This window comes from Oncorhynchus mykiss, chromosome 15, assembly GCF_057628025.1.
Source record: "Oncorhynchus mykiss isolate SJ-2025 chromosome 15, ASM5762802v1, whole genome shotgun sequence".
Taxonomy (NCBI): Eukaryota; Metazoa; Chordata; class Actinopteri; order Salmoniformes; family Salmonidae; genus Oncorhynchus; species Oncorhynchus mykiss.
In genome coordinates this window covers 50254440-50276489 of record NC_143036.1, presented here as the reverse complement: position 1 = coordinate 50276489, position 22050 = coordinate 50254440, and the positions used below count along the sequence as shown (strand labels likewise).

Here is a 22050-nt window from a genome sequence, read left to right as displayed (position 1 = left end):
ATAGCAGCGAGCTTTAGACCAATGCTTGGCTTTGCACATGGTAATCTTAGGCTTGTGTGCGGCCGCTCGGCCATGGAAACCCATTTCATGAAGCTCCCGATGAGCAGTGTTTGTGCTGACGTTGCTTCCAGAGGCAGTTTGTATCTCAGTAGTGAGTGTTACAACCGAGGACAGACGATGTTTACGACCTACAGCACTCGGCGGTCCCGTTCTGTGAGCTTGTGTGGCCTACCACTTCGCAGCTGAGCCATTGTTGTTTCTTGACGTTTCCACTTCGCAATAACAGCTCTAGCAGGGCAGAAATTTGACGAACTGACTTGTTGCAAAGGTGGCATCCTGTGACGGTGTCATGTTGAAAGTCAATGAGCTCTTCAGTGAGGCCATTCTACTGCCAATGTTTGTCTATAGAGATTCACACCTGTCAGCAACGGGTGTGGCTGAAACAGCAGAATCCACAAATTTGAAGCGGTGTCCACATACTTTTGTTAAATTTGTATTTATAAATATACAAAATACTTTTCTGTACCATTTTGTACAACGGTTCACTATTTTCTGGCCCACTTTCACACTGCATTGGTATCAGGAGTCTGATGGCTCTATGGTGTGATAAAAGTGTCTGCTAAATTAACTAAATATAAATGCATATGTAAAAAGGAACAAGTATTATTCCAATGAGCTCCATTTTTTTCCATTCATCCTGAAATATTTGGAAGTTACATTTGGAAGTGAAAAGATACATACGCTGTACATCCTAGTGTGTGCTAAAGTAGTGTACACACACACACACACACACAATCTGCATTTAAAGTAATAGGCAACCCCTATCGGCACACCATTCCACTGCAAATTCATCTCCACAGCATTCTAGCATCGCGTTCTTGATGGATCACTATTACCCTGAGAGTGACCCGGTAGTTAATTATGTTTCTGTGGTGACTAAGGGCCAGATTAAATCACACCTCTGACCCTGTTGCCAATCACAATTACCAATTCCTGGCCCTGATAACCCTCGCCGGATGAGACCTGGGGCCCCCAACACAGTCCGGGGTTAATGGGAGTGCAGCAAGGGGAGGGAATCACACAGGATTGTGTGTGTATTTACATATACCTTAGCCAAATACATTTAAACTCTGTTTTTCACAATTCCTGACATTTAATCCTAGTAAAAATTCCCTGTCTTATGTCAGTTAGGATCACCACTTTATTTTAAGAATGTGAAATGTCAGAATAATAGTGGAGATAATGATTTATTTCACCTTTTATTTCTTTCGTCACATTCTCAGTGGGTCAGAAGTTTACATACACTCAATTAGTATTTGGTGGCATTGCCTTTAAAATTGTTTAACTTGGGTCAAACGTTTCGGGTAGCCTTTCACAAGCTTCCCACAATAAGTTGGGTGAATTTTGGCCCATTCCTCCTGACAGAGCTGATGTAACAGAGTCAGATTTGTAGGCCTCCTTGCTCACAAAGTTTCTATAGGATTGAGGTCAGGGCTTTGTGATGGCTTCTCCAATACCTTGACTTTGTTGTTCTTAAGCCATTTTGCCACAACTTTTGAAGTATGCTTGGGGTCATTGTCCATTTGGAAGACCCATTTGCGACCAAGATTTGTGACCAACTTCCTGACTGATGTCTTGAGATGTTGCTTCAATATATCCATATAATATTTATACCTTATGATGCCACCTATTTTGTGAAGTGCACCAGCCCCTCCTGCAGCAAAGCACCCCCACAACATGATGCTGTCACCTCCGAGCTTCACGTTTGAGATGGTGTTCTTCGGCTTGCAAGCATCCCCCTTTTTCCTCCAAACATAACGATGGTCATTATGGCCAAACAGTTCTATTTTTGTTTCATCAGACCAGAGGACATTTCTCCAAAAAGCACGATGTTTGTCCTCATGTGCAGTTTCAAACCATAGTTTTAATGTCGGTTTTGGAGCAGTGGCTTCTTCCTTGCTGGGCGGCCTTTCAGGTTATGTCGATTATAGGACTCATTTTACTGTGGATATAGATACTTTTGTAACTGTTTACTCCAGCATCTTCTCAAAGTCCTTTGCTGTTGTTCTGGGATTGATTTGCACTTTTCGCACCAAAGTATGTTCATCTCTAGGAGACAGAACGCGTCTCCTTCCTGAGCGGTATGACGGCTGCGTGGTCCCGTGGTGTTTGTTCTTGCGTACCATTGTTTGTGCAGATGAACGAGGTACCTTCAGGCATTTGGAAATTGCTCCTAAGGATGAACCAGACATGTGGAGTTCTACAATTTTTTTCTGATGTCTTGGCTGATTTATTTTGATTATCCCATGAAGTCAAAGCAAAGAGACACTGTATTTGAAGGTAGGCCTTGAAATACAGCCACAGGTACACCTACAATTGACTCAAATGATGTCAATTAGCCTATCAGAAGCTTCTAAAGACATTACATCATTTTCTGGAATTTTCCAAGCTATTTAAAGGCACAGTCAACTTCTTACCCACTGGAATTGTGATACAGTGAATTATAAGTGAAATAATCTGTCTGTAAACAATTATTGGAAATATTACTTGTGTCATGTAGATGTCCTAACCGACTTGCCAAAACTATAGTTTGTTAACAAGAAATTTGTGGAGTGGTTGAAAAACGAGTTTTAATGACTCCAACCTAAGTGTATGTAAACTTCCGACTTCAACTGTAGATATATATATATATATATATATATATATACACGTGTGTGTGCGTGTGCGCATGTGGTTGATGGGTGAACAGCAAGTTGTTGATTGAAGGTCAGAGGTCACCTGATTAAATCAATCAGGACGTGAGGTGGATGCTGAACTGTGATTGGAGGGTTCATCAGTATTCATATTTAATTCATGGATAACGATTGCAACACGTCCATGGAGGTGATAAAGGTGATAAAAAATGTACAATTTAATGAAACATTTATAAGAAATACCATGGGGTAAAGTCTGGTGGTTTCCAATGGGGGTCTAATAAGTATTAGAATAAAAAACATTGCTCCAAAATGCCCTCTTAAGTGATTGTCTAGACTGCTTTATTAGCCTTTTCTCAATATTGGGTGCATCTCAATACTCAAAATGTGTGTCCTCTCCTTGTCTTCTTTCTTACATCTGCAATGAGCATGTTCATGCTTTTCCTCATAGAACAATTCTGCACACACTTCTGCGATGTTTATGTGCTTACACTCTTAGAAAAAAGGCTTCCAAACAGATTATTTGCGGAGGGAAAGGGTTCTTCCAAGAATCCTTTTCATCTGAAGAAATATTTTTGGAAACGAGGCACAGCAAACATGTCTACATTGGTATGATGTGGGCCCAATGCAGGTTAAAATATTGTCCCCACGTAGGCTGCCCACATTGGGCAGTGCCTTTGCTTATCGGCTCCACATTGGCCCAGTGTGGGTATCCCATATCTGGTTAGGGCAGCCCTAACTTTGACTAAATTAGCCCATATATTTTCCCAGCAAACATGCCCACATTGGCACTATATGGGCCCAATGCAGGTTAAAACATTGGACCCATATGCCTTTGCTCATCGGCCCAACATTGGCCCCAAGGGCAGCCTTCACTTCGCCTGAAGTAAGCTAACACTTTTGGATCGGCTGCCCCTTACATTGTATCAGTAATACAACACAGTTGTTACTATCCACGCACTCCCAAATATTTGTGGGGTCTAGCCCCCAAACACCTTGACACCATAAACCCACATGGGGCCAATGTGGTCATGTTAGTTGGGAGTTTCTTTGTAAGGCAAAGGGTTCTAGAACCTTAAACATCCTAAGAACTGTTTTTGGAAGAAAAGGGTCTTTGATGATTATTTGGAAGGCAAGACGAGTTCTATATCGAACCCTTCTGAATTTGAATAGGCTTTTAAATAGTGCATGAGCATTAGAGTTTACCTCAGTTTTAAACTTTAACATCAGGAGTTTGAGTAATCTGATAAATTTAAAAAAGTTAGGTGTGAGAATGTTTTAAACTGTACCTAAACTCAGCAAAGAAGGAAATGTTGCTGTTTCAGGACACTGTCTTTCAAAGATAATTCGTAAAAATGCAAATAACTTCACATATCTATATTGTAAAGGGTTTAAACACTGTTTTCCATGGTTGTTCAATGAACCATAAACAATTAATGAACACGCACCTGTGGAACAGTCGTTAAGACACTAACAGCTTACAGACGGTAGGCAATTAAGGTCACAGTTATGAAAACTTAGGACACTAAAGATGCCTTTCTAATGACTCTGAAAAACACCAAAATAAATATGTCCAGGGTGCAAGCTCATCTGCATGAACATGCCTTAGGCATGCTGCAAGGAGGCATGAGGACTGCAGATGTGGCCAGGACAATAAATTGTAATGTCCAAACTGTGAGAACGCCTAAGACGGTGCTACAGGACGGACAGCTGATCGTCCTCGCAGTGGCAGACCATGTGTAACAAGCCCTGCACAGGATCGGTACATCCAAACATCACACCTGCGGGACAGGTACAGGATGGCAACAACTGCCCAAGTTACACCAGGAAAGCACAATTCCTTCATCAGTGCTCAGACTGTCCGCAATAGGCTGAGAGAGGCTGGACTGAGGGCTTGTAGGCCTGTTGTAAGGCAGGTCCTCACCAGACATCACCGGCAACAACGTCGCCTATGGGCACAAAGCAACCGTTGCTGGACCAGACAGGACTGGAAAAAAATGCTCTCGCTGATGAGTCCGGTTTTGTCTCACCAGGGGTGACGGTCGGGTTCGAGTCTATCGTTGAAGGAATGAGCATTACACTGAGGCGTGTACTCTGGAGCGGGATCGATTTGGAGGGTCTGTCATGGTCTGGGGCGGTGTGTCACAGCATCATCGGTCTGAGCTTGTAATTGCGGGCAATCTCAACACTGTGTGTTACAGGGAAGACATCCTCCTCCCTCGTGGTACCCTTCCCGCAGGCTCATCCTGACATGACCCTCCAGCATGACAATGCCACCAGCCATACTACTCATTCTGTGCACGATTTCCTACAAGACAGGAATGTCAATGATCTGCCATGGCCAGTGAAGAGCCCGGATCTCAATCCCATTGAGCACGTCTGGGACCTGTTTGATCAGAGGGTGAGGGCTACGGCCATTCCCCCCAGAAATGTCCAGGAACTTGCAGGTGCCTTGGTGGAAGAGTGAGGTAACATCTCACAGCAAGAACTGAGAAATCTGTTGCAGTTCATGAGGAGGACATGCACTGCAGTACTTAAAACCTTTTGCGACTCTAGGGGCAGTATTTACATTTTTGAAAAAAAAACGTTCCCGTTTTAAACGGGATATTTTGTCAGGGCAAGATGTTAGAATATGCATATAATTGACAGCTTTGGATAGAAAACACTCTAACGTTTCCAAAACTGTAAAGATATTGTCTGTGAGTATAACAGAACAGATGTTGCAGGCGAAAGCCTGAGAAAAATCCAATCCGGAAGTGCCCCATATATTGAAAGCGCTGCGTTCCAATGAGTCCCTATTGAGCTGTGAATGTGCCATCAACCAGCTTACACTTTCTATGTATTCCCCAAGGTGTCTACAGCATTGTGACGTAGTTTTACGCATTTATGTTGAAGAATAGCCGTAGGCGGCTACATTGCGTAAGTGGTCACCTGATGGCTCCCAGGGTGACTCTCGCGTAAAATACAGAGGTAGCCATTACTCCAATCGGTCCTACTGAAAAACGAATTGTAATGACAGGGACACGTTATTCCATTTCTGTTAGTCACATGTCTATGGAACTTGTTCAGTTTGTGTCTCAGTTGTTGAATCTTGTTATGTACATACAAATATTTGCACATTAAGTTTGCTGAAAATAAACGCAGTTGACAGTGAGAGGACGTTTCTTTTTTTTGCTGAGTTTATATGGGAATATTTGTGCATGTATCTGGTATTCCCTTAATCATTTTACATACAGTACTGATGTAGTTTATCTTGCCATGATTTCTGTCTTTTCAAATTAGTATTTCTGTGATTTTATTGAGCAGTGAGTAGGAGAATCGAAGGGAGTATGTATGAGTGAACCAGCAGTGTATTTTATGGTACACAGCAAATTGGCCAGTTTTACATTGTGTTGATTTTTCAGTGAAATATTTTTAGTGTTGAGTTAAATGAACAACACTCAGTGGTGTAAAATAACCCCACTGTTGGTTTTAATAACCAGAGTTGAGTGTTATTGTGCTATTTTTACTTTGTGTAGCGTAAAACACTGAAAACCACTCCTTTTTTCATAATATTTCCCAGCATGTTTGATTGCATGTTGATTTTCAGAATTGTTTCTTTCCATATATGTTTTGTATGTACATGTATTGGTTGAATAATCTTATTCTATACAATGATAAATAACATACATTTTTCTCAACTAATCCAAACTGTTACTAGTTGGATTTATTGCACCCATTAATGAGATGGTTGTTCCAGTTTAGATTATTTAGGTTGTCTCGAAAAACAGTTCATTTCAAACCCTGACGGTACTTCTGAATGCAGATTGTGAGTGATTAAAGGTTCCAGTTGTTGAATAATCTCACTCTGGAGGTATACCTCACTTTGCAAGCTAGCATAATGTCGTTAGCAGGACTGGGGTTGCTGGGATGCATTCATTGTGCCAATTCTGTTGCAAATGTTTATTAAACGGAAGCAAATGGAATGAAACAGCGAGGAACCATCAGTTTAGTTTTTAAATAGTTTCCATAATGAATTTGCCCCTGATGTTGCCTCTAAACCAGGGCCTTTTCTTATTTGGGAAAAGTCTGTCCTCCACCCTCTCTCCTCCATCCTCCGTGACCCGGAAACCGATAAGTGGTTGAGAGCTGCCAAATGATTATAGATGACCTCCGACACGCCGGAGAGCATGCATAGAGTACCTTTTGTGTCTTCTACCAAACCAATCAGGTGGTTGTTCGATGAAACGAAGCTTCGGACGTTATTGTTCACATGTTTCTGATAAAGTGATACAGGCATCGGCACACTGCTTTGAAGTAAACTGCTTATCGATTTCGACACGTCTCGGATCTCTGGTATCAAACGTAACATCACTACTTTGAATCAGCTTTTGTTTTTTTCACGGAGGAGAAAAGCATGCACACGTTTAAAACGATACGTAGCATGTTGTTTTTATCTATAAAAGGTCTTCAAATCGATCTTAATTTGTTTTTATCACTTTACACAGTTATTTTGGGATCCATCCCTGTAAGCATAATCTGCCTGATGACGCACGAGTGGAGAAAGAGTGTTTAATTTCCGATAAGCAAATTTTCATCCACGTTCTCCCCACTTCCTCTCCTCGATTATCTTTTAACTTTTCTAAAGGAGGCGAGAGAGGACGGAGAAGAGCTGATCAAGGCGAAGGGTGGCTAATTTGAATAATATAAAATATATTTGGATTTGTTTAACACTTTTTTGGTTACGATATGATTCCATATGTGTTATTTCATAGTGTTGATGTCTACAATGTAGAAAATAGTAAAAATAAAGAGAACTGTTGATTAAGTAGGTTTGTCCAAACTTTTGACTGGTACTGTACATTTTTTTTCTTGAAGCAAGTCGAGGTTTGGTAGCCCCTTCATCGTTGATTGGACAACATTACTATTCTTAGTAGGAGTGGGAACTTTGAATAGGATTCTTCAATGAAGTGTTTGTTTTCATTCATCAAGAGATGACTAGTTCATTTTTTCACTTGAGAAATACTGCACCAAACATCTTTGGAGTAAAATTGCGTGGCTAAGACCTCCCTTGGCAAAAACATCTAAATGAATGACAGATTTCATGATTTAGCTTAGATTCATTCTGACTATTTTGAGGAAGTGTATACTGGCTAGGTTGTTGCCACGGCATCTCAAGAGGGACAAACAGTAATTTCGCTGCTTTTGTCTCATGTTTCAAGCAAGGGTCTTTTTAAGAAAGTAGGTGAGGCACAGACATTTACTTTGCCTAGCCGAGTTCTAACTGGGCCCTGAAAAAAGGCCTTACTGTATGTAATGTATTGTCATAAAGAGTTACATTTTGTTAATAATGTTGGTAGAACTATTCATAGACGGTTCCAGGAAGAACCTTTTAGAGGATAAAATTGTTCTTGGTAGAACCCTTTATAGATGGTTCTAGGCAGAACACTTCTTAGAACCATTTACAGGGGGTTCTATGATGAACCCTCTCTGCAAAGGTTTCTACTTAGCACAAAAAAAGGGTTCCCCTATGGGGGCAAACTGAAGAACCCTGTATGGTTCTACTTTTTCCCCTAATAGTAGTATGTTCTGCCACTTTGACATAATGTCCTGTGTATGTGTATGTCACTTGCAGGTCAACTGGCGGCGGGGACATGTGAGATTGTGATGCTGGACAGGGACAGCAGTCAGCCCAGACGGACCATCGCCAGACAGACTGCACGGTGTGCCTGTAAGAAGGGACAGATCGCTGGGACGACAAGAGCCATGCCAGCCTGTGTGGACGGTAAGAGCTTTTTACATAGTTGAGAACACGTCTGGATTGATCTTTTACAGTGTGTGTCCAACTATGTGGGTAAACAGGTGGTGTGTAGACCAGAGTTGGACATATTAGCCACTGAAATAGGCCTATACTATCGCCAATACTGAAGATGCATTGCAGATTGAAACATTCAAACTAACCAGTACATTTTCCAAGCATATAGTAAGGGTTGTGATTGCGCTGTTTTTGTCAGAAAGACTGCTGGAAGAGCTCAGTGATGTCACGTCAGTGAATCATTTCTTATAACTTAAGCTTCACATTAATCTGATGCTTTGGCATGGATCCGTCAGTGAAATCTCTCTTATGTTCTTGTGGTTTCCAAGTTACCTTTGACGTTCCTTTTGTCCGCAGGGACAGTATGCCATGAATGTAACACATTTTTTTCCTATTCCCCCCCCCAAGCCAATTCTATTGCTATTTCTCTGATACCCTTGATGTGTTCATGTGTATGTGTGTCTAATAATGAGTAGAAGGACCTGACATCATGACATGCCATCCCCCACCACATACACCTCACACCGAGCTCCTTGCTTTGACTCAGGGGTTTGATATTTGTGTCTTGGCCTGTGTGTCTGGCTCCCCTCTGTTCCCTAAAGTCAGTGTTATTTATTCTATTACTTCCTGGATCACACACAAGGAGTAGCCAGTCCACTGGCAGAGAATAAGACAGAGACTAAAAGAGAAATAAACAACTTCGATATCAGTCATTTCAGTTCTCAAGGTCTGGGCCGACCAACACAATCGCTGTCCTTATTTGTCAACCCTCAATCTCTACTCCTGATGGTCACCTCTCGAGAAGGATAATCCACGAGACCCATCACAACCAAGACAATCCAGATTGGGGAATTGAATCCTGATAGAAACCACGAGAAGTTTTAGAATGGCCTGCGACATGGTTTATGAATGCAAAATGCAGTCCCCCAATCTGTGACAGGAAAAAAAAAGAACATTGATCTGGTAATATGGGTCAGGTCTTTTGAAGTGTTTGTGACAGAAACAAGCGGTTTCGTTGAATTAATGGTCCACGCAGGATACTGTCACATATACTCCCTCTCTGGCCTTTAGGTCATCAGGCTGCTGATTATCCCGCACACCTGTCACCATTGTCTCGCGCACCTGTCACCATTGTCTCGCTCACCTGTCACCATCGTCTTGCGCACCTGTCACCATCGTCTCGCGCACCTGTCACCATTGTCTCGCGCACCTGCGCCTCATGACGCCTCACCTGGACTCCATCACCTCCTTGATTATCTTCCCTATGTCTGTCACTCCCCTTGGTCCTTTCCTCAGGTGTTAGCAGGTTCCCGCTTCCCGATTCTCAGCACACTCGTTACAGAATAACACCTCACCTAAGGGAAGCATCAGGGAGTGCTTTTTTATTTAATATTTTGTGTCAGAGTATTGACGTCGGGCCCGGGAAGTGCTACCGGCTCTCATCCCTCAACCAGATTGCCTGGCTTCCCTGCCTCAGCCGGCTCGCCGGGCTTCCATGCCTCAGCCGAATCACCTGGCTGAGGTTGCACAGCAAAATATTTTTTTGCACTTTAAAGCCATGTCTGTGTTCGCTTTTGACACTTACACACTCAACGTGACAAACTGAGTTGGAGACGGTCTCCAATTGGCCTCTGGAAACTATACCCATTTGAAGTGTGAAAGTACCAGGTTTTGTCAACTAAATGCAGCTGTTCCTGCTACTGCCACAGCCTTTTATGAAATTGGCGGTTCTCTTGTGTTTATTAAATGGATCACAACATTTTCTTTGCAACTTTGGGTATAAAACCAATAGATTTTTGTTGATGATGAAAATAAATTGAATGTCAAGCCAGTCCTCCATGAAAGCAATTCAGTTTGTCCTTCTCTTAGCAACCTACTGCTTCTACCCAACTCTCCTTGAATAGGTAACACATGGCAGCTTTCTGAGAGGGCCCTCCCTATGGTGCAATTCTCATACAAATACTTTTCTTACAAGCCCAAAACATTAATGGATACTGTAAATGGGCTAGTGACTAAAATGTTATGACAACCCTAGTGCCTTGAAAATGTTTTAACAACTAATCAATGTCGGTTCAATTATTAGAATTCCATTGTTTTTGTGAGCTCACTGCAGACATTTCTCAGTTTCTGTAGAGATACTGTAAGTCAGATCAAGTCCAAACTGTGCGATGTAGTAGGGTGTTGCGATTGAGAGGCATAGAGAACAGCTGCTTTGCGAGGTATCTCTACCTGGAAATACATGATCTAAGTGATTGATATTCAGCAGACTTAAAAGTATGCCTTATTGACTTTGAAGAACTACTAAAATTGTGATTTTTGTCAGACAGTATAGACAGCAGCTCTATAGAGATGAGATGATGAATTGGGATGAAATGATAAAGTCATCAAATAAAACATGTAATATACACAAAAATTGTACATTTTTATTCAAGTAAAGTAATGTGAATAAATGATGGTTGATAAGGGATGAGCAGAAATTGGCCGTCACTACTATCATGGGTCTTTGATTAACTGTGTTAGTCTGTGTTACAGCATTCAACCCACATGATGCATAGTGCATTTTAATGTGAAAAATAAATCATCCAAACCAAAATCCAAAACCATATTTAAAAAAAACAATACAACCGAAACTGAACCGACCTCAAAAAGCCCTAACTACTAATTGTTCAGCACAAGACAACCTTAATTTTAAAGTTATAAACCTTTGCATGGCAGTTGTATTTATTTCAATACAATTATTAGAAACATTTTCTAAAGGTAGTGTGATTAGTGACATTTACCATTAAGCCCAACCCTATCCAGTACCATTGCAAAACAATATACAGTGTGTTTTTTACTTTTACCAATGAAGATCATTAGAGACCATACCATTGAAGACCATTAGAGACCATACCATTGAAGACCATTAGAGACCATACCATTGAAGACCATTAGAGACCATACCATTGAAGACCATTAGAGACCATACCATTGAAGACCATTAGAGACCATACCATTGAAGACCATTAGAGACCATACCATTGAAGACCATTAGAGACCATACCATTGAAGACCATTAGAGACCATACCATTGAAGCCATTATCACTTCTGTAGCCTAATAATGTGCTTGGAATGGTCTAACTAATCCAGACCTTTTTTAAAGGGAAAAAACACACACAGAGGTGCCGTTTCCTGAACACAGATTAGGCCAAAGAGAAGGACAAACTGAATGGCTTTCACGGAGGACTGTCTTGAACTGTGAGGATGACCACAGAATTTATTTTCATAATTAGCAAAAGTCATTGGTTTTCTACCCAAAGTTGCAAAGAAAATGTTGGGATCGATTTAATCAACACAGGAGAGCAGCAAAATGGATAAAAGGATGTGGCAGTGGTAGGAACAGCAGTATCTAGTGTGAAAAACCTCACTCATTTATGGTAAATAATGCAAGTGACTTCGATGGTTAATTTCTCTGAACAAGGGAAAAAACTGATTCGAGATTCAAAGGGAATACATTACACAAGATTAAAAAAAGCAATAGCCCTGCATCGCTGTGCTAGAGGCATCACTACAGACCCGGGTTCAATCCCGGGCTGTATCACAATTGGCCCAGCGTCGTCGGGGTTAGTGCAGGGTTTGGCCGGGAGGGCTTTTCTTGGCTCATCGTGCTCTATCGACTCCTTGTGGTGGGCCGGGGGCCCGTAGGCTGACCTCGGTCGTCAGGTGAACGGTGTTTCCTCCGACACGTTGGTGTGGCTGGCTTCCGGGTTAAGCGGGCGTGTGTTAAGAAACTCGGTTTGGTGGGTCATGTTTTGGAGGATGCATGACTCGACCTTCACCTCCCGAGCCCAGTGGGGAGTTGCAGTAATGAGACAAGATTGAAATTGGTGAGATAAAGGGAGGGGGGGAGCAATACTCCAAGCCCCAGCATACTACTTGTTAGACATAAAGAAGTGATACTGTTTACTGGTGATACTGTATACTGGTTGTTGGGATGGGCTTGGCGTTGTGTGTGGGGTGGCCGTGGGTGGCTTTTAATCATTTTATTGGATTCCTCATGTCTTACTCATTGTTAGTAAGAAGTAGGGTCCAAATCGGATGTTAGGTACTATATTTATTGACAACTATATGAAACCAATTAATTAAAATATCCAATTTTGGTGCAATCATTTATTGTAGCTTAATTTCCCAGAAATTATATTTCAACAAAATAATGTTTCAGGAATGCTAATCTTAGCTCTTTCTAACTACAGAAACAATTTCAGCATGCCCTGAAATAGTGGGTGTTGAATTCTCTTTCTTGTGCTTTTTGAGGTGGAATGACCCATAAGGGTTAAGTCACAGGTTAGATGTACTGTACATTTGTATACACTGGCTCTCTGTGTCGTATACCCTTAGTTTTGCACAGCACTATTATTCCATGAGACAGGAAGAGACTGGAAGAGAGAAATATATACAGATGTAGGATTTTAGTCAGGAATGAAAATGTGTCGTCTATTCAAGATTTAAAAAGGCTTCTAAAGTTTGTACATTTCACTTCGGAGTGGCAGACTTGATTTGCCCTAACAAAAAAATACGTTAACCCCTACAACAAAATGCCCATTAACTATAATCCACATAAGAATGAACATTTCCTGTTCATTTCACAAGTTTGGACAGCACAGTACAGTACTGTACAGTAAAGACAAGTAGAGAATAGGTCAGTATAATACAGTACTGTACTGTACAGTAGTGTTTAGTACAGTAGTGCACACTCGAGTAAAGTACAGTATAATTTACTGTAGTGTGCTGTACTGAACTGTACTCTGTTGTGCTGTACTGTGCTCTACTGTGCTGTGCCATGATGTCCTAACTTGTGAAAAATAGAAGTCTATTGGTACAGATTTGGTCCGGTCTGTACCAACCAAATGTGGCCTTGCTTGTGGGTGTAGCTCATTAGAATAATAGCCAGCGTGTAGAATAATATCCAAACATGCAAAGGAGGATATTACATGTTTGTACCTTTGTGTACCTATTCAGGTACATCAGCATGAAGAGAATGACATTCATAATCCTGCATTTCTGTATAGCACAGATTAGGGAAACAATTATGTCACAGTCATTATGTTAGCTGGTGTTAATCTACTGCACTTACTGTAGTTCAATAACCAAAATAGATTTTTCAAACTCAAGGTCTCATATCATAGCTGACACCCCATTATTTCCGAAAGAGATCGGAGTAGATATTTAAGAGTTTTGGTCACATAAACTGAGGGAGATTCTGTGACCAATGTCAGCTCAGTACATTCCGTTTAGTATGAACTGCAGTAGCTGTAACAAGGAGGAAAGGGTGTTGGTGTGTGTTGGGAAAGGAGGTTTAGTGATCTAGTGAATCATAATGGTGTCATGACGCTCTCTCCTTGGTGAGGATCAAAGGTGCCATATCAGCTTGACAATGGCTGACAGATAGCCAGACAACCCCTCTCTCCTACCGGAAAGTAGAGGGGGGAAGTTGGGGCGTTTTGATTTTTAACTTAACAGCCAGTCATAAATAGTTTGCAGAAACTCTCCATCTGGCTCCCTAGTATGTGAAGACTGAAACCTTTTTGTCCCAGAGGCTCTTTGCTGCCAAAACCTTTATATCAATAAAAGGAAAACATTGGACATTATTCATGACATTCAAATCTTAGGAATGGTTTGTGGGGATCTAAATAATAATCATGTCATATTGTTTATTATTTTGTGATGTCATTAAGGATGGTATAACAAAGTAACTAACTCTAAAAGTGTACGCATTCTACTTGTATAAAATATATGATTAAATAGGAGAATATTTTTGTGACGATGGCAATGTGATTTTAGCCTTATAAATGAGAATTGTTTTTCATATGAAGTTGTACCCAGTCAGTAATCACGCCCAAGTGAGCACAGACATTGTGTCTTCGTGATGGAATGCCCCTTTTTAAAGCCTTGGTAACAAAATTTACATGAGACCAAAACATGCCTGGTTGCTGCTGGCGTGTAAAGTGGTCGGGAGCCTGAACCTGGATAATCAACCACTAAGAGACCAAAAGACCAAAAGATGTTGAAATGGTTAGAAACTCGGAAGCTCTCAACCTCAACACTACAAGAGAAGATAACCTCACCTAAGAGACCAGAAACATTCACAGTCTGCAGCTGTGCATGTAAGTGATCCTAGAACTTTGACTAAAGACCCGAGGTGGGTAGGAATAATCCCATCTCAGACAACCAAAATATAGTTCCAACATCTGAAGGATATTTTCTAACAAACACTCCAAGACCAGAGAAGCTCTACAACTAAGAAGGACATGTGACCACGTGACCTCTGGTGGACAACCAAAGCTTTAAATTGAGCCACTCCCCATAGACGGATTGATTGGGTTCGACAGAGAGACGACCATCAAGGAGAGCTACGCATAAATATATACAGTTGAAGTCAGAAGTTTCAATACACTTAGGTTGGAGTTATTAAAACTCATTTTCAGCCACCCCACACATTTCTTGTTAACAAACTATAGTTTTGGCATGTCGGTTAGGACATCTACTTTGTGCATGACACAAGTCATTTTTCCAACAATTGTTTACAGGCAGATTATTTCACTTATAATTCATTGTATCACTTTTCCAGTGGGTCAGAAGTTTACATACACTAAGTTGACTGTGCCTTTAAACAGCTTAGAAAATTCACGGAAATGATGTCATGACTTTAAAAGCTTCTGGACGTATTTAAAGGCCTACCTTCAAAGTCAGTGCCTCTTTGCTTGACATCATTGGAAAATCAAAAGAAACCAGCCAAGACTTCAGAATGAAAATTGCAGACCTCCACAAGTCTGGTTCATCCTTGGGAGCAATTTCCAAATGCCTGAAGGTACCACGTTCATCTGTACACACAATGGTACGCAAGTATAAACACCATGGGACCATGCAGCCGTCATAACGCTCAGGAAGGAGACGCGTTCTGTCTCCTAGAGATGAACATACTTTAGTGTGAAAAGTGCAAATCAATCCCAGAACAACAGCAAAGGACCTTGTGAAGATGCTGGAGGAAACAGGTATGAAAGTATCTATATCCACAGTAAAACAAGTCCTATATCGACATAACCTGAAAGGCAGCTCAGCAAGGAAGAGGTCACTGCTCCAAAACCTCCATAAAAAAGCCAGACTACGGTTTTGTAACTGCACATAGGGACAAATATCACACTGTTTGAAGAAATGTCCTCTGGTCTGATGAAACTGTTTGGCCATAATGACCATTGTTGTGTTTGGAGGAAAAATGGGGATGCTTGCAAGCCGAAGAACACCATCCCAACCGTGAAGCACGGGGTGGCAGCATCATATTGTAGGGGTGCTTTGCTGCAGGAGCAACTTGTGCACTTCACAAAATAGATGGCTTCATGAGGAAGAAATATTATGTGGATATATTGAAGCAACATCTCAAGACATCAGTAAGTAAGCTAAAGCTTAGTCGCAAATGGGTATTCCAAATGGACAATGACCCCAAGCATACTTCCAAAGTTGTGGCAAAATGGCTTAAGGACAACAAAGTCAAGGTATTGGAGTGGCCATCACAAAGCCCTAACCTCAATCTTATAGAACATTTGTGGGCAGAACTGAAAAAGTGTGTGCGAGCAAGGAGGCCTACAAACCTGACTCAGTTACACCAGCTCTGTCAGGAGGAATGGGCCAAAAACGTATTGTGGGAAGCTTGTTGAAGGCTACCCAAAACGTTTGACTCAAGTTTAACAATTTAAAGTCAATGCTACCAAACACTAATTGAGTGTATGTAAACTTCTGACTCACTGGGAATGTGATAAAAGCTGAACTAAATCATTCTCTCTGCTATTATTCTAACATTTCACATTATTCAAATAAAGTGGTGATTCTAACTGACCTAAGACAGGGAATTTTTACTAGGATGAAATGTCAGGAATTGTGAAAAACTGAGTTTAAATGTATTTGGCTAAAGTGTATGTAAACTACTGACTTCAACTCTATATTGCATTTCGTATCCAAATGAGCAGTGGCTTTTGTGCAAAGTATCACTATTCCTTTGAGAGTAGGTTCCAATGGTACGATAAGTTTGACTCCCTTTATCCCTCTCTCTTCCTGACCCCTCCCTTTTTCATGACCAAGCAGTCATGCTATTGTTAGTCCACTAGGAACCTGTTTCATTGTATTACATTTCTAATCAGTAATCTAGACTCTGTGTGTGTGTGTTTATATATTCTGTGTCATTTAATTAAATATTAAATAAATCATGAAGCCAATTTGTGCATTGCTGATTTATCAATAAGGTTAGGGTTCTTGCAGATAGCAAGGAATACGCAATGTTCAGAATGAGACTGATATGAGGTAATACTAATTAATAAGTGACTGTTAACAAGATATATCTATATACCTTTCAAGAGTTTAATTCGGGAGATGGTAACTGGTGGTACATTTTCACGTGATGCCCCAAATTTCCAATGAGTTCGTTGTCACATGATTAGTTTAATCGGGTAACAATTAAACATGGTGAATTGATTTGATGAATAACAGTCATCACATTAATGATAGGCACCTCACAATGATAGGCACCTCACAATGGGTTCCTGTAGTAGACATCCAGATGGGGGGTGGGGAGGCTGGTGTGCCTAACAGTCTTTCTGGGCATGTTAAACCGGCCTTTTGTTCTCTGGGTCAAGAGAGGAAAGGCCACCGGAATACAAATCAGACCGTAAGGGATCGTCATTATCTGCCATCTCTGTATGAACACTGCATAGAATGTTATGTTGGAGTAGGAGAGATCAGGTGAAGCAATGTATGATGTATACCTGCCAACGGGGGTTACATGATGGAGGGAAAGGGGGAATTTGATTGTCAGTTAAATGGTTGAAAATGTGATTGTTTTGGCAGCTTGAGAGCACGTCAAGGTTTATTTTAGGTAACAGTGTTACAAAACAACAATATGAGCATTTTCCTTAAAAACCCTAAATTCCTTATTTACTGCATTTGGCAAAAAACATTTTGAACACAAAATGATCTCGAGAGAGAGAGAGAGAGAGAGAGAGTCCCCGAAGAACAGAAACTACGCACCAGCAATTCTCGTATCCTCCATTGATAATCTCAACGCTTCCACTAGCTCTATCAACACTTCTACTCCCCGGAACGTTGTCAGTGAAAATACTGGAGAACTGTCGAATGTCGAGCCATCACTGCTTTTTCTCCTACCAAAGAGAGAAGAGAAAAATACAACTCCAAGGAGTACTCTTCGACTCACTCTGAATTTGTTTCCTGAACCTAATGCAATGTTATTTCTCTAGGGTAGTTATATCAATGTCGTTTTTTTTGGTGAGTTTACAATAAAACATATTGTGTAGGTTGTTTTCTGTGTGACAGGCAGAAATATAATTCAGAAAAGAAACCTGCATGCTTTTCCCTTCAGGGATGTCTACTGACATGTGACACAGATATTAGCATAGAAATAAAAAGTGTGGTATGTTATACCGCTCATTCCCACCCACTTCTCTTCCCATCTGTTAACATTACACCACTCTTTCTTTTCATTTGCTTATGCTAAACCACTCAGATTCATAAAGTTAAAAATAAAGTAATCCTAGGGGAACTAGATATACATTCAGAACATGAACATGATACATCATCAAATCCCCCTCATACCTTGGGGGAGTTAACATGAAATTCCACGAGAGTTTGCAATATCCTCCAGATTCAAGAATGACCTATGCATCAGGTGATACAGCACTGATGCAGTTTGAATTCACCAGGCAAAATAGCTTCCTCCTTATTCTCCTCTTTAACAAACAGCATTAACCACACTTCCTGTTTCTACCCATATCCCCCCTTTCTGGATCGGACCGAGATGGATACACTTTCACGCCTGCTACGTTAGGTGAGATACACACAGACCACATATGCCTCCACATGAGAGAGGAACGTACACAACACAATGACGAAAGAGACCGTTTGTGAAAGTATGCTTCATCTACAGACAGCTCTGCAGCATACTTAGGCGAATAGGGTGACTAAAGACAGTACAGTATGGGGGTTTCTACGAGGTGGGGGTAAAATGTCAGGCAGGAAAAAAAGGGGAAGAGTGGAACATATTATAAATAAATGTGGAATGCACAAGCCTTCTGGAAGATCTGATGAAGGAGAAGATGGCGGACAGGAAAAAAAGGAGGAAAGCGAAACACGTTTTGAGTTCACACAGAACTTTTGGAAGAGCTATAGAAGAAAAATGAAGTTGACGAGAGTGAGGATGAATTCACTGTGGCGGCAGGTGCAGTGCGGAACGCTGAGTTTGAACCTCACCCTGATAATGACAAAAAATTATTCTGTCCCAGTGGGAGTGACATTTTTTGAGAGAATGGATCTTTGCCTTCTGGTGTCAGGTTGGATGGAGAAGAGTTTGGGGAATGTTGGGTCGTGAAAGTGATTCGATGTGGAATCGTGTTGATTTTTTTATCGCCTCTGCTATCCAGAGGGAGTGTGCGCTCCATACCCCACGGCTGGGGACAACAACTGTGACTTGCTTTCCTATCCGGAGCAGGGTGTTGAAAGTGGAGTGATGTAACTGGAGTGATGTAAAGTGTTGAGGACAATCAACTGAAGTTGAAGCTTTCCGGTGTCTGTGAAGCCCGCCGTTTGGTGCGACGCAGACCTGGTGGAGAGCGTGGTGAAACAGAGAAGTCCCTATCTGTACTACTGAGTTTTGATGCAGTCTTTAGCAGATGATGCCAAGTTAGTATGTTTCAGTTATCCCGTGAGCGCTTTTGTCAAGTTTATGGTCATGTGGCAGCAGTGTGTAGGAGGGAGATTCCGAGAAGTGTGTAGGAGGACATGAGACAAAGCATTTGTGTAGTATCGGTGGAAAAAAGTTTTGTGTGTGTGTGTGTGTAAACTGTAGGGGTACCCATGGTGCTGGAGATCAGAGGTGTCCAGTGAGAGATAGGGAGGTTGAGGTTGCCAGGATCAGAGTAGTGCAGAAGGTTTCGTATGCTGAGGCAGTGAAGAGTAATAGAGGAAGATGGGTCCAGGGTGAGAGATGCTAAGAGGATCCCTGCGAGTAGGCCGAGGCCAACAGAGAGTGATAGGAATAACATGTGCTTCAGTAAGGTTGGTTTTTCGGCATTCATGGCCAAGGTTGTACCGTAGGAATGGAACCTAAATCGCAGAGGACAGATATTGTGGTGGCAGCTGCAGAGAAGTACTTGGGTGTGCGAGATTTCATTGCAGAAGAGTTAGAAGATGTTTTGAACGGTAGTGTCCTGTCCTCCCAGGCTGCTGGCCTAGAATCAGATAGGGCCAATGTAGTGGAATAGCGGTGAGGTTTTAATGGGTGAAGGGTTAGTTGGTAGGGCAATTTTTTCACAAAGTGTAATGAATTCATACTACAGGTACACAGCCGATACAGTAGGTGGTGGCATGCACCTATTATAAACTCAGCAAAAAAAGAAATGTCCTCTCACTGTCAACTGCGTTTATTTTCAGCAAACTTAACATGTGTAAATATTTGTATGAACATAATCATATTCAACAACTGATACATAAACTGAACAAGGTCCAAGGACATGTGACTAACAGAAATTGAAAAATGTGTCCCTGAACAAAGGGTGGGTCAAAATCAAAAGTGACCGTCAGTATCTGGTGTGGCCACCAGCTGCATTTAGTACGGCAGTCCATCTCCTCCTCATGGACTACACCAGATTTGACAGTTCTTGCTGTGAGATGTTACTTCACTCTTCCACCAAAGCACCTGCAAGTTCCCGGGCATTTCTGTGGGAATTGGCGCTAGCCCTCACCCTCCGATTCAACAGGTCCCAGACGTGCTCAATGGGATTGAGATCAGGGCTCTTCGCTGGCCATGGCAGAACACAGACATTCCTGTCTTGTAGGAAATCATACACCGAACGAGCAGTATGGCTGGTGGCATTGTCATGCTGGAGGGTCATGTCAGGATGAGCGTGCAGGAAGGGTACCAGGGAGGGTACCAGGGAGGAGAATGTCTTCCCTGTAACGCACAGCGTTGAAATTACCTGCAATGACAACAAGCTCAGTCCGATGATGCTGTGACACACCACCCCAGACCATGACGGACCCTCCACCTCCAAATTGATTCCGCTCTAGAGTACAGGCCTCGATGTAACGCTCATTCCTTCGACAATAAATGTGAATCCAACCCTTTACAATGAAGATCTGTGAAGTTATTTGGATTTTTACAAATTACTTTGAAAGACAGGGTCCTGAAACATTTTTGCTGAGTTTATTTGTTTGCGGACCGCCATAATACCAAAGAAGAAGAAATACATTATGGGGAGATCAGAGAACATTAGATGGCTGGCTGGCTGGCTGCTACGGCCTGAGCAGAGATGCTATGTAATATACACAACTAAAATATTGTATTATTTCATTGTAATTTCCTATTTTTCTATGTAGACCTGACAGAGACCATTGAATAGTTTCACTTGAATAAATATGTTCACTATTTTTGTATTTGGAATTTCCATTAAAAGCACAAATAATGGTAGTCTCATTTTTTAGTTATGCAATTAAATAGTTGAAACCGCAATTGAAAATCACAGTTTTTTTACAAGCCGTACCGACCTATACAAGCACTAATTGCTCAGCACTACATATTCATACAATTCTCATTCCATTCCATTCAAATCAAATATTATTTATCACATGCGCCGAATACAACTTGAAATGCTTACTTACAAGCCCTTAACCAACAATAAAGTTAAGAAAAGATTTACTAAATACATTTTTTAAAAAGTAACACAATAAAATAACAATAACGAGGCTATATACAGTGTGCTTGGAATCTATAAGGGTTAATAGTGTCCCACCTACTATTCCCTATAAAGTGCACTAATGGCCCTGTTCAAAAGTAATGCACTATATAGGGAATAGGGTACCATTTGGGATGCAGGTCCTGAATGCTACAAGTAGCTAAGGAGTAGCTCCGCCATATGTTTTTGGGCCCTCCGGCACTTAACTGTTTTCTTTATTGCTGATACAGGTAAATGCCAAAATAAGGGAAACCCCTTGAGTAAATCAGAGTTCTGGCAGCTCTGTTATGGTGTGGGGTGCATTTTCCTGGTCCACTCAACGCCTTAGAGTGCACAGGTTATCTATTTAACTATCTACATTGACCCGTTTTGCACTAACTCGTTTGACTCATCACATACACTGCTGTTACTGTTTATTGTGTACCCTGTTGCCTAGTCTACCTCAATTACCTCGTACCCCTTCACATCGTTTCGTTACTGGTACCACGTGTATTTATTCCTTGTGTTATTGTCTTTCTGCATTGCTGGGAAGGGCCCATAAGTAGGCATTTCACTGTTAGTCTACACCTGTTGTTTACAAAGCATGTGACAAATATGATTTTATTTTATTTGACCTAACAAAGCAGGTGTAAAAGAAACACCTGAAACTAGATTATTGACGAGTCTGTACGAGAATGAAGAAGAATGAAGAATCACAGAATTTTTTGATGAGCATGAAAATGTTGTAAACCATAGGCCGTGGCCGTCTCATAACCCTGTTGAACACTTATGGGAGGTTCTGGAGAGATGTCT

At 41.4% G+C, this 22050-nt stretch overlaps 1 protein-coding gene across 2 annotated transcripts in view; it reads left to right on the top strand.

Moving 5' to 3' along the window:
* tafa5a (TAFA chemokine like family member 5a) overlaps window positions 1-22050 on the top strand; it is a 167049-nt gene that overhangs the window by 76149 nt on the left and 68850 nt on the right. For both annotated transcript variants that reach the window (XM_021563372.3, XM_021563373.3), the window contains exon 2: window positions 8308-8457. In XM_021563372.3, coding sequence (XP_021419047.1) covers window positions 8308-8457 — 150 coding nt within the window. The remainder of the gene's footprint in view (window positions 1-8307; window positions 8458-22050) is intronic.